Raw genomic sequence first — 13,691 nt, 5'->3', positions numbered from 1 at the left:
CGGACCCACCAGCTATATGTTCGCACATAAGGAAGTGCCTCCTTATTACACAAAAAAATGAATACTCCCCCTGCTAGCTGGGACCCATCATTGTGGGAGGCTGACTTGTGGGCCTACTAAGATGACGGGGACGGATGGTTTGTCAACTTAGTCAATATGAACGATTCTAGCTCCAGTGACTGTATGATGTCCATCCAATGGCCGTAGTGCTTCTTCAACCTCTGGTCTTCTCGCTCCAGCCGCCCAAAGCAGCGCCAGTCGTGCCGTCTGCTCCTGCCTCCCGTGGCTGATTGTGCTGTCGCGGAGGCCTCACCGCCCCCTATTACTCCCATCGCTGGCCAGGCCATCCCTCCACTCACCCACACCCCCTGTTATTCTGTGGCGACGACAGCCTCACACCGAAGCCGAACTAGTGAACCCTCGTACTCCTCTCGGCGTGGGCATCCACTGCCGCGTCTTCCCCGGCTCCGCGTCGTCCCCTTCCTAGGCCTCGCGCGTCATCCACTGCCCTGGTGCTCTCGGTGCGGCGTGGTCAACGTGGTCAAGGAACGACTTCCATCGGAAGAGTACTGTATGTGAAGAGGTTGACAGCTGGGTCCACGGCCCCAGCAAGGAAGTGTCTCCTTATTTCGCGAAAAATAATGATTCCTCCACCTGACAACGGGGACCCATCGGACGGGCCACCATATTTCACGAAAAAACATTTCCCCCTGACTGCTGGGACCCACCAGCTACATCTTCGCACCCAAGGAAGTGCGTCCATATTACGGGCAAAAAAATGATTCGTCCCCCTGACTGCTGGGACCCACCAGCTACATCTTCGCACGCAAGGAAGTGCGTCCATATTACGGGCAAAAAAATGATTCGCCCCCCTGACTGCTGGGACCCACTAGCTACATCTTCGCACGCAAGGAAGTGCCTGACAGTCGGGATCCACCCGGTCGAAGCGTACGTAGCGTTGTTATTCTGGTCGCGAACGTGTGCGTACATACTGGTCGATCGGTTTGTTTGCAGGCTGCAGTGATGAACCGTGGCTGTATAAAGAATGGCACGTGTGGTAGTAGAGGCGCGCATGTAGCATGTACACGTACGTACAACAACCAGGGTGCAAGAAAGTAAATACGGCCACGTATGTACATACGGGCGGGGTCTCGAACGCCTACTCGCGCATACGTACGACCAGGGCTAGTGTACATGGCTGTGACTGGGTCGGAACGGAGAAACTGCGTCGTCGTCGTGTTCATGGGGAGGCAACGAAATGCGTCATGTTCATCGGAGGCAACGGAACGCGTGCTGTTCATCGGGAGCCAACCGGCTTGGACGGAACATGCGATGGAAACGAGGCCTGGCATACCGCAGAACGGAGAAAACTGCCTTGTGTTCGACCGACCACGGTGGAAACGGGATCCTGTTCATCGGGAGGGGTCTGGCGTACCGCAAAACGGAGGAAACATACTTCTCTTGGATCTCCTACGGTCGAAACGGGGTCATGTTGATCGGGAGGGGTGTGGCGTACCGCAAAATGGAGGAAACAGACTTGTGTTGGAGCGCTACGGTCGAAACAGGGGTCCTGTTCATCGGGAGGGGTGTGACATACCGCAAAACGGGACTCCACGGGATACTGTTCATCTCCACCGTCGACCTCCTCCAGCCTCCATGGGCTATTGTTCATCCACCGTTGACCTCCTCCAGCCTCCACCTGCGACTGTTCATCCACGGGCTCCTGTTCATTCAGCCTCCACCGGCTACTGTTCAACCAACCCTCTCCATGGGGTCCTGTTCAACCACCCCTCCACGGGCTACTGTTCATCCAGCCCTCCACCGACTACTGTTCAACTAGCCCTCCACCGGCTACTGTTTAACCAGTCATCCACCGGGCCCTGTTCATCCAGCCCTCCACGGGGTCCTATTCATCCACCGGCTCGATCGATCGGGATACTGTTCATCTAGCGACAACAGCCTCTACTATCACGGGTTCATGTTCATCCAACCCCCACCGAGAACTGTTTATCCAAACTCCCCAGCAACGCTTACTGTTCATCCAGAGGCAGTATCGATCGGTTTCAGTTAGCAGCAGTAGCGAAGGAATCGCTCGATCGGGTTCAGTTAACAGCCATCGATCGATCACTCAGGTTCAGTAATGCATAGCCTGCAGTGCAATCGCTCGGGTTCAGTTAGAGCCCAACGCCTCACTCGGATTCAGTCAGAGCGCAACGCCTCACACACACGCGCGTACGTACGAGAGAAACGCGCATCGCTCGGTCCACGACCAGCCACCGTAACCGGGAATTCTCCTATTTTTTCCTTGCCCTCGCTTCTACCACAGTTTTTTTCGTCATGAACGGCCCAAAGAATGTCATGCAGCTGCGTCTCCGGCCCGCCCAGGACGAAATGCCCATTTTCTGTCATGATTTTTTGTCATAGAAGTAGGACCCCATCACATCTATGATGATACCAGGTTTTGTCACAATTATTGTCATAGAAGTGTCATAAGTATGACAGATTTTTTTTTCGTTCGGCCCAAAATGTCACGGTTGTGTCTTTTTTTGCAGTGTATCAATTGTTCAACAGTAATTTATTCACCCACCGTTTGCTATTTTTCTCGGGAGAAGCCACTAGTGAAACCTACGGCCCCCGGGTCTCTTTCTCATATTATTTTTCTTTGCGTTTATTTTCAGATCTACTAAACCAAAAACCCAAAAATATATTGCTGTAATTTATTCTTATTTATGTTATTTGGCGTTCGATCTATCAATCTATTATAAATTTACCTCACGCCCGTTTGCCTATCTTGAGGCGCCGTACCCCGGAAGAGATTGACAACCCCTTTAACACGTCGGGTTGCGAGGAGTTGTTATCTGTGTGCAGATGCTGTTAACATTGTGTTGCTTGGTTCTCATGCTGGTCCGATAACCTTGGTTTCATATCTGAGGAAAATACCTACCGCCGCTGTGCTGCATCATCCCTTCCTCTTAGAGAAAATACTGACGTAGCTTCAAGCGACATCAGCTGCTGACGCGGGTAGGGGCCCCTCGAGTTGCTTGGGAGGCGCCGATGCGAGGAGGGGAGGGAGGGGTGGAGGAGGGGCGACATGTGAACACAAACACACATAACAAAAGAGTAGTCCATCCAAAGGAAAAGAAAATATAGAAGGAAAGAAAAAAGAGTGCGAAAGCACGTTCCAAACACACATCTAATTGAAACGATAAATCTTACATAGTTACGATTGAAACACATTAAATATGATACTACTCTAGTACCGATAGAAATAGAGTGACTATTACTTAATTATTATATATAATAATACTCATAAAACATGTGAACACAAACACACACGACAAGTAAAGAAAGTAGTACGTCTAAAAAGGGAAACGATTAAAATCAACCGGCCGATCACGACCTGCCACACACGCAGCCGATATGAGTTTGATCCTACGATGCACGACCTCTAATCAACCGGCCAGGACCTTCATCATTGGACGCCTCTGCCACCTTTACAAATTTTCTGCAACATCATCTGTGTTGTAAAGTCCTTTCGCAACAACATCCATGCTGCAAAAAGGTTAAGATGGTTTTTCCCTACAACATTATCTATGTTGCAGAAGTTCTTTCGCAGCGACACTCACATGTTTCAAAAAAGCCAAGACGAAAATAATAATTCTATCACAGAACCTCTATTGCAAATGTTTCTGTAACAAAAGGTCTGTTGTAAAGGGTTGTGAACATTGTCTTTGTTGCAATTGTGACGAAAGGGGTAAGCTGATGGATGGCCTCGGCCGTGGAAGCGACAAAGATCCGCCGACTGGCGCGCAGCGTTGCCCATTAAAAAGGAAAGAAAGAGAAAATAGTGGTGTGAAAGCACGTTCCAAGCACACGTGTAACTGAAGCAAGAAATCTTAATATTCCAGAGTTGTACAAGAAATCTTAATTTTACAGAGTTTTCTTTTTGATAATTAATACTCCTTCCTTCGTTCCATCAAACGATTGTATCACTTACAAGGAAGAGATGGTGGCGAATCCATCCAGACACTAAGAGTAGAGTACTAAACTAATTTAGCTAGTTCATGAGCGGCCTAATTACAATCTCTATTGCAATGCGCAAACAAAACATGGTTAAAATCTAACTTCATGAAGAAACATTCATCGATAATGGCACTTACTATAGAATTCGAGCCACCTTCATTAAGATCATTGACAGCCCCTTCATTATCCGAGGCCACTTCAATCTTGCTGCAACCGAGCATACGTGCCAAATTCAGTCTGAATCTACGACGCGTTTGGTTCGTGGCATTTTCGCTGTCTCCCGAAAACACCGGCTAGCGATTACATTACTTGCGTTTGTTTCGGCCGCGTCGGTTTCAAGTCCCATGTAATCGCAAACCATCCTTCACAAAACTGAAAACACCCGATAAAGCCTGGTATCGAATAACACCGCTAGTGCTGATCGTTTCCTTCACCACGAGGACCAAGCAGCGGTCATTTCTCCATCTCGAGGACCAAGCAGCAGCGAAGCAGTACCATCGCCGTCTCAATTCAGCGCCGCCGAGTTCCATTCGCCGCCGAGCGCCGCCGATCTCTCTTCGCCGCCGCCACCACTGCCGCCATGGGTAGCGCCATTGATCTCTCTTTGCTGCGGCCGCCACCGCCGCCGTGGGCAGCGCCGTCGATCTCGCTTCGCCGCCATGAGAAGTAGCGTTGTTGTGAATGGCTGGTGATCTCATTTTCCGTCATGGGCCATTCCCGGCAGCCATCCGTCCTCCAGTCCTCCGGCTTCTTCTACATGGCCGGCGACTGTACTCCACGGCTTCGTGTTCCCTTGCATGAACCAAACACATCATGTATTCACCTATCCCTAATCTAATACAATGTATTCTCATTACAACAATGAATACGTTACCTGAGGTCCAACCAAACGCATCGCTAAGTGCTATTGCTTCAGCTGTGAAAGCATCGTAACAAGAACTCTTTCGTTTGCAGCGGCAATATAAACTTTAATCTTACAGGGTTACGATCGAAACGCATACTGCTCCGATACCGACACGAAGACAGAGTGACCGTACTAGTTGCAATACTCTCCGGCTCCGGCCCTTCGGAAAACCCGAAAAGACTCATTAAAAAACCCACCACCACCACGGTGCCGCTGCCGACTCGCCCACGCAACTCCATCGGTCTCGCCTCGCACATCTTCCTCACCGCCTCCTACCCCCGCCCCGCCCCGCCCACCTCGCCGGAACCCTACCTCCTACCCCTTCGCGCCCCTGCCCGATCCGCCGATCGTCAGACTTGGCAAGCGCAATGGACTCCGACTCCGAGATGCCCGTCGCCAGCGACGAGGAGATGGTGGACGACGAGGACTACTACTACTACAGCGACGAGGGTGAGGGCGATGACGGGGACGCCAGCGGCGGCGGCGCCTCCGGCGACGAGGATGTATCGGCCGGAGACTACGAGGGCCGGGAGGCCGAGGGGAGCGACGAGGCCGTCTCCACGCGCGAGCAGGTGAGCCGGTGAATCAATCCATATGGCCGGACACAGATCGGGCCCTTGCTTCCGTGGTGCTTTCGCCTTTTTGGGGATTGTTAGGGTTTGAGACCAAACGGGCTAAAAGAACACTATAGAGTAATAATGTCACATCCACTCGGAAAGGTGAACAGTTCTTGGTTAGTTCTTGGCTGCTTTAGCGGTGAGCGGTGGCCTGTTGCCTGATGCTGAACGGAGCGGTTCTCTTGGGAGACCGGTTGCTAAAAATAAAGGGGTTAGATGCCCTTGCGGGGTGTGAGTGTGACGATTAATGAGATTTGGCATTTGAATGTGGGGAATTTTTCAAGGAGCATTGATGTTCATTGCCAAACTGTTAGCCTTTGTTAGAGCTGGCTTGTTCTGCTTGTAGCTGTTGCTTTTAGTTATAATCCTTGTTGTAGTTAGTCAATGAGTCAAGTCTTTTCAATAAGGAGTAAGATAGCGAGTCAAGTTCTTGTCTACAGTTCAGTGGGTCAAGGCAAGAAGTCTTGGGCTGTAACAAATCCACTAAGTTGGTTCTGTACTACTCCCTCCGTCGTTATAGATAAGGGGGGAAAGCTTAGTCAGCTGCAGCAATCACAACACCAAAAGAGAAGAAGGAAACATGCTTTGGCTGTGTGAGGCAGCAAGTCATGAAACAAATCGTAGTACTTGCGTAATAACTTTCTGTCCTGAGCTGGAGAACCAGTTGGATACTGTGTTTTTTCTGGAAAATCAAGTTGTTCTTTCTTTACATGATTTACAAACTGGCATTGCGTTCCCTTGTTGCATTAGTCTTCCATGTCATATTGCTCATTCTATATGCTTGAGTTCTCTAAAAGAGTTCTTGTTCCTGCTATCTACAGAGATACATTGTTTTATCCGAAAAGGATATATCTGAACGCCAAGAGGAAGATATAAGCGAGGTATCTGCATTACTGTTGATTCCAAGGGAAGAAGCATCTGTCCTTCTTCACCACTATAAATGGTCAGTTTGTTATCTCAGTCCAGTAATTCCTAGTAATATTTGGATTGTGCTCTGCAATACACAGGCTACTCAACTGCGTATGTCACATCTAAACATAATATTCTATGGTTATAATCTCTTTCTAACTTTCTACTAGTTCTAAAGATGCTCTACGAGCATACCACCTGATTGGTATTTCAAAAATTTCTAGTGTAGTTTTAGATAGAGCCCGCAACTGTTCCTGCAAAAATATCCTCCCGAGAATAATCCTATAATTGTGCCTTTTTATCCATATATCTTGTATCTAAAGTTCTAAACACCAGACATTGATTTTCTTTTTTAATTTTTGTGCCTTACGTTCTTTGAATTTACTCATTTCACCTTGATTGTGAAGTTTTACGTAAGGCAATGCACACACTTTTCTTGCTTGTTGGTTGGAAATTGAAGAGTTGGATCTTTTGGTACTATTTGGAAGTAATGTTGTTTATTTGTATTTGTTCTCTGTTGATACGTTTTAGTTCTTTATTCAGGGACATCAGCAAGGTGAATGATGAATGGTTTTCTGATGAAGACAAAGTCCGTGGTATTGTTGGCTTACTTATGAATGGAACTGATATTCATAACTCGAGGAAGGTATGTACTATTTGTTAAAATATTGGTACTTCTGTTTCCTATGTTGGATCAGGGTCTTGATGCCCCATTGGCTCTGGATGTATGTATACCATTTTCTAACCTCTGACAGTTGTTTTGGTTGCAGCTAACTTGTGGAATATGTTTTGAAGGGTACTCTTCAGATATGATGAGTTCTGCGGGCTGTGCTCATTTTTATTGCCATGAATGTTGGGAAGGTCTCTCTCTCTCTCTCTGTGTGTGTGTGTGTGTGTGTGTGTGCTTGAACGTCTGGTCAAATTACTGTCTATTTCTCTGCTTCTGACTTTCTGAGTACCAGTTCTTTCATGCAGTTGTAGGTAAGCATGCATAGCACACTTACCACAAAATTATTTTATTTCGCCTTGTTGGCTTTCCCAAATTTATTTTGTTTCGGTGGCTGTGATTTGAGTAATGTTTGACATGTGTCTGTGCTTAAGACATGATGATATTATGAGTAGGACATAGAAGGTTTAGTTTTGATTTTCTTTAAAGAACCTGAAGGTTCGAAGTATTCTACTTTGCATCCTTTCGTTTTTGATAGATATGCATTAGGCACAGTTGGGTGATATATCCTGCTGTGAAGGTTAAGATTTAAAGGTTTCACAAGATCTTTCACGTGCATGCAATGTTAATGTCAGTTAATTTTTGGTCCTATGATGCTACTATCCAACTCTCCTGTTTCACACTTATCTCTCCATTTCAGTCTTTATTATGAAACTTCTGATATTTATGTCAAAATTTGTAGGTTATATCAGCGCTGCTGTAAGTCAGGGTCCGGGATGTTTGTCATTGCGATGCCCTGATCCATCGTGCAGTGCTATTGTTCTTCAAGGCATGATAAATAAATTAGGCAAACACGAAGATAAAGAGAAGTATGCACGATTTGCCTTGCGTGCATATGTGGAAAGTCGCAAGAAGGTAAGCTGTTCGCACAATTATTTGGGGGGCTTTCTTGTTTATACTTTATACTTGCAGATACATTAGCAATTCTGATATTATGTACTTTTTATGTTACACCTTTATGTAATCTTAATTATTTCGTGCAGACGAAATGGTGTCCAGCTCCTGACTGTACATGTGCAGTGGAATTTGTTAGTGATGTAAACTATGATGTCTCATGTAACTGCACATTCCGATTTTGCTGGAATGTGAGTGCTACTGCTTCCATTTTCCCTGTTGTTTCTGTTTTTCCTAGCGATTGGATGCTTCTGTTTTAATCTTTTATTGGTTCTAGTGATAATACATGCTTTGGATTCACTAATGCTCGTTCTATGTTTCCAGTGCACAGAAGAAGCTCACAGACCAGTGAACTGTGAGACTGTTTCTAAGTGGATTCTGAAGAACAGCGCTGAATCTGAAAATATGAACTGGTTGGTTACTTGCTCAGTATAGTAATATTTGATGTCTTCTTATCCTTCACCTCAAATACTATGTTTGCGCTGCTAGTGGTCAGTTCAGATAAATAGATTATTATGTAAGCAGTTTCCTGATTTTGTGTGGACTGTAGGGCAGGTTGGTTGATACATGATCTGTTCACATTTTCCATTTTCTTACCTAATAATTAAAAAAACCAGACGGGGCCTCAGTGGTTTCTGGTTGCCTACTTTTTTTTTTGTTAATGGACACTTGGAAGTGGTTTATTCGTTCATTCAATTGACGTGTTCTGCCATTTATTTGAAAAATCTGAACTGAGCAATAGAGGCACAAGTGAAGATGCTGCTATATGTTAGTAATAGCAGGAGCATATACAATTAAATTGGTGTATCAACATGATGAATGGGAGTTCGCCCATAAATGTGCTAATGAGTATTTATGTTGCTTCGAATCATATCAGCTGGCTTAACATTTCATGGGTGCTCATTTTCAGGATACTGGCTAATTCTAAGCCCTGTCCAAAATGCCAACGACCGATAGAGAAGAACCAGGGATGCATGCATATGACTTGCACACCTCCTTGCAAATTTGAGTTTTGCTGGTATATTTCACTGCCCATTCTTGATGAAAGGCGTTGAGATTTACAGTTATCATGTTTTCATGCTTGTCATTTGATTTTCTTTAAACATTTTAGGTTATGTCTGGGTTCATGGGTAGAACATGGTGAGAGGACTGGTGGCTTTTATGCTTGCAATCGCTATGAATCGGCAAAGAAAGAGGGAGTTGTACGTTTTTTCGACTATGCATCTGTACTCTATTTTTATGGCCCTGTGTGGTTCGCTGTATTGTTTGCTACTCTTCTTTAACCTAATTAGTTATGTTGCAGTATGATGAGGCTGAAGCAAGGAGGGAAAGGGCTAAACACTCACTCGAGAGATATATGCACTACTATGAACGCTGGGCATCTAATCAGACAGTATGTTCAAGATACTTAAGTTTGGTGTCTATGAGTTTCTCTGTTTCTATGATTACCACACATGCAGCTTGCGTTATTCTCCTGCTCATGAGTTACCTTTATGTTTTTTTACCCTTCTCACCTACCTGGACAAGTATTGCATTATCCACAAATGCGGCTTGCATTATTCTCATGGTCATGAGTTACCTTTATGTTTTCTAACCTCCTCACCTACCTGGACTACTATTGCGTTATCCATGCATCTTAGAATGTGCTATTCAGCTACATTACAAAGCCGCGGCTACAGCTGTCGGTGCAGTAACCTAACCAAAGAAGACAAAAGATGAGATACTAGATGGGAGACAGACTCTGGCATCAGCATACATGATAATTTCTCTGTACAGAAAAAAATAGGCATATTACTCTACAAATGCAGTCAAGGTACTAAGATTTTAGCTACCAATGTGTCCAAAAGTTTCTGGAACACTTAGTCTCACAAATTACAGTTTTTAGGAATATCACAATTGAAAATCATAGTCACATAATCATGCTTTAGGGTCTGAAAAATCAAACACCTTATATTTTTTTGGTGGAGGGAGTATTAGCAAAGTTGTAACTCTTGCAACCTTGTTTCATCAGACATCCTAAACAAATTAGGCTGGTAAAAAGGTCATCTTATGAAAGAACCGTCGAATACAGACAACTGCCCTAACTCTCTTGAAAAACAACCAACACCCTTCAGCTGTTAGCATCTTCTCAGGACCATCTCTTTAGCTTCGTTGAGGCTTGTCCTTTTCGTGAGCTTCTTCTGATGAGTAAGTATTGTGTCCATGATTATACTTGGTTGGAGCACTAACCCAAGTCCTAATAAAACCAAATATTTTTTCACTTGCATTGTCGTGTGTATTACCTGACCAGTTGGCAAACATTTTTTTAATTTGTTGGGCATGTCTATGATGAATGGTTAGACGAAGTCTTTTTTCATCTATATTAAGTTTCTGTCGTGCTGATGTGCTGATGTGTCTATTGACAGTCGAGGCAGAAGGCAATATCAGATTTGCAAAAGGCGGAAAAGGAACAAGTAAGGATCTACATTATGTTATTGGCACTGCCTTAGTGCTCCAGATCTGAGTTTTTCTGTTTGTTCTTTCCTGATTTGCTCTTTTATGTAACACTAATTTTGTTTCTCTTATGTGCTAAAGCTTGCAAAGTTAACTGATATTTATGGAATACCGGAGACACAACTGAAGTTCATTATTGAAGCTTGGTCACAGGTTTGGTGTCATAGTTTTATGTTATGGTCAAACAGACTTTTGACACTTTGTACTCAGCAAATCTTCTTATATCTGATGATGCATCACTACACTGCATTACAGATTATAGAATGCAGGCGAGTGCTTCAATGGACGTATGCGTATGGCTATTATCTCGAGGACAAGGTCAAGAGTGGATTTTTTGAGTATCTGCAAGGTTGCTATTTCAGTGCATTTACAAAAGTCGTCCATAATTCCAAAGGTTTTTCACATGCTTGCAAAAATCTTAGAACTTCTGTAATCCTAAATGTTCACAGGTGAAGCTGAGTCTGGTTTGGAACGTCTCCATCAGTGTGCTGAGAAAGATCTGCTAGCGTTTTTGCCATTCTCAAAACATGATACTACTGAAGATCATCCTTCACCAGCTGAATTTGGTGAATTCCGTGTGAAGCTTGCTGGTCTGACAAGGTATTACAGACTTGCAGTCTTCATATCGTTGTGTTATCTAGTTAATATATGTTGGTTCTTCTTCCTTGAGTTTTCTCTTCTGCTCATTGGAGCTTATTCTCTCTTTGAAAGTTGAACTGAACTTGACCAAGGGCCAGTTCTTTTGCTGGCTTCTAGAATAAGCTGAAATTAGCTACTCCCTACCCAGCTTATTCTAGAAGCCCAACCAATATTTTTTTTTTAGATTAGCATGCACACCGCTTGGTGCTGAACAGATGGTAAAAGTGAGAAATCGTCTAGCATTGTTGTTTAGGGTTGGGAGAGTAGGTGCAGATAAAGATAAGCTAGCACCCAAGCTAAGCTAAATAAAGCACTTTTGATTAACTTTTGTGTAGTTTAAATGATAAATAATTTAAAATCCTTAGCACTACAGGTGGTGCTAACAGATGTTGTAAAAGAAGTTTATAGGGTTGAATGGTGGGAAGGCTGATGTGTCAACCTAATTTTTGGGTGCTAAGGATGCTGATGCTCTTTGAAATTGTTGATTCTATTAGATAACATTGCGAGAGCCCAAATTCATCAAAATAGTGGTACATGAAAGGCATTTGGATGGGTGAATCAACTAGGCTTCTCTGATTCACTGGTCATGCTAATTCTGATTAGTGTTCTGTGCAACGCATTATGCAATGACATTTTGTCTGAGCAACATGTTTCCATGCTCATAGATGGCCATTGTGATGTGCTTATATACTATGTTGTGCTGCAGTATAACTCGGAATTACTTTGAGAACCTTGTTCGAGCATTGGAAGATGGGTTGGAGGATGTCCAGTGTGCCGGAGAGGCTGCAACCTCAAGCAAGGCCTCCAACTCGAAGAAAGGAGGAGCTAAAGGCAAAGCGGCGAAGAAGCAGCCGTCCAGATCATCTTCGGACCATTCTGATGATACTTGGCCATGCGAGCGCTGCACATTTCTGAATCCCTCTTCAGCGGATGCGTGTACTGCCTGTGATAAGCAGCGGTACTAGTAGATTAATAAACGGCTCAAAAGGCAGTGACGCAAGAAGCTCAAAGCGCATGAGAACATGTGTGTGCTTTATGCTTTAGAAGGTGAAGCAGAGCTCTCAACGGGTGCAACGGTGTACATAAGAAAGGTCGAAGGTCCGTCCTATGCTTTATGTAGATCCAAACGGATATCATTGGTTACAAGGTCAATGTGCTTTCGCCTGTGTGTTGTAAATATTGGTTACGAATAGGTGTAGTGTGGTGGGTTTCTTCTGCGGTTCCACCCACCTTGCTCCTTTCGTTTCTCCTAACCTAAAACATATTAGGTTAAGTCTTATCAAGAATTGTTTTATTAATATATGATTTCTTTTTGTGGGGAATGTGTGATCTATGCGATCTGAAATTGTTGTTTCCAAAACATTTACTGGTACTACTTCCTCCGTTCCGAAATATACATGTTTCTAGAGATTTCAATAGACTACATATGAAGCAAAATGAATGAATCTATACTATAATACATCTATATACATTCGTCTATAGTCCATATTGAGATTAGTCCATAGTGAGATCATTAAAAACACATATTTAAGACGGAGGGAGTAGTGAATTTATATCATATAAGCCAAATATTAATTGAGAAAGTCTTGGACAAAAACTAAACGGAATGTAATAATTCACACTATGAAATGGGGGAGCACTGACCAGCTTGAGGAAGTGAACAGCAAACCAGTGGGTTCTTTTTGTGCCTGCAAATCTTTTAGCAGGTGTCATGAAAATTATTGTTATAGACTTGCACTTTTAGTTCATGTTTTCCAGCGGAGAAAGATGTATGTACTCATATGAGAAAGATGTACTCCCTCCGTTCTAAAATAATTGTCTCAATCTTAATATAATTTTGTACTAAAATAGTTGAGACATTTATTTTAGGACGGAGGATTATGTACATATGGTAGGGCAGGCTCATCATGTCCATGGGGAGAGCTGCTCTTATTACATCCGTCCTCACACCATAAACTACCCATCACATCATGTCGTTTGTCGTTTCAGTCGGCACCATGTAGGAGGTTAACAAGTTAAAGAGAATCCCTTAAGATTTTGTTGGCTGTGGTACGAATGGAAGGATCTGAATAGGACATGGGTTGAGCTTGGCAACCCCTGCGATGAGTCAGATAAGGACTTCTTTCGAGCAAAATTGCATAGGAGCACTCGGCGACTACGCCCACTGAAATCTTCTCCATCAATTCTCATTGGGATCCGCAATTGCTATATTAGTTTTTTTTTTCAAAAAAGGGGCCCCCAAGCCTCTGCATCAGAACGATGCATACGGCCAACTTTATTAATAAGCAAATAGGTTCAACAAAGGTCATAAAGCCGAAGTGAAAGTAAAAGAAAAGCTCACATAAAGCCTATAAAAAAGTAACCATAGCGCCACAACCGGCCGGCATCAACAAGATAAGGAACTAATTGCCTATCCTATTACATGACTGCCATCCAACCGGTTAAAAATATCCCATGCTACCGTCTCCCATCGGATAGATCCAGT

At 44.1% G+C, this 13,691-nt stretch overlaps 1 protein-coding gene across 1 annotated transcript; it reads left to right on the top strand.

The window, feature by feature from the left end:
* Positions 1-5,146: 5,146 nt before the first annotated feature.
* LOC119328303 (probable E3 ubiquitin-protein ligase ARI8) lies at positions 5,147-12,528 on the top strand. Its single transcript, XM_037601309.1, has 15 exons — positions 5,147-5,499; positions 6,366-6,487; positions 6,997-7,099; positions 7,224-7,314; positions 7,863-8,035; positions 8,164-8,265; positions 8,399-8,487; positions 8,985-9,092; positions 9,186-9,276; positions 9,378-9,467; positions 10,480-10,527; positions 10,649-10,720; positions 10,823-10,916; positions 11,017-11,167; positions 11,913-12,528. The coding sequence occupies exons 1-15, from the start codon at positions 5,296-5,298 to the stop codon at positions 12,169-12,171; spliced, it is 1,797 nt and encodes a 598-aa protein (XP_037457206.1). The 5' UTR covers positions 5,147-5,295; the 3' UTR covers positions 12,172-12,528.
* The last annotated feature ends 1,163 nt before the right edge of the window (positions 12,529-13,691 follow it).

Source organism: Triticum dicoccoides, chromosome 7A (genome assembly GCF_002162155.2).
Source record: "Triticum dicoccoides isolate Atlit2015 ecotype Zavitan chromosome 7A, WEW_v2.0, whole genome shotgun sequence".
Taxonomy (NCBI): domain Eukaryota; kingdom Viridiplantae; phylum Streptophyta; class Magnoliopsida; order Poales; family Poaceae; genus Triticum; species Triticum dicoccoides.
Note: the sequence above shows the minus strand (reverse complement) of the source record. Positions and strands in the feature narration are given on the sequence as shown.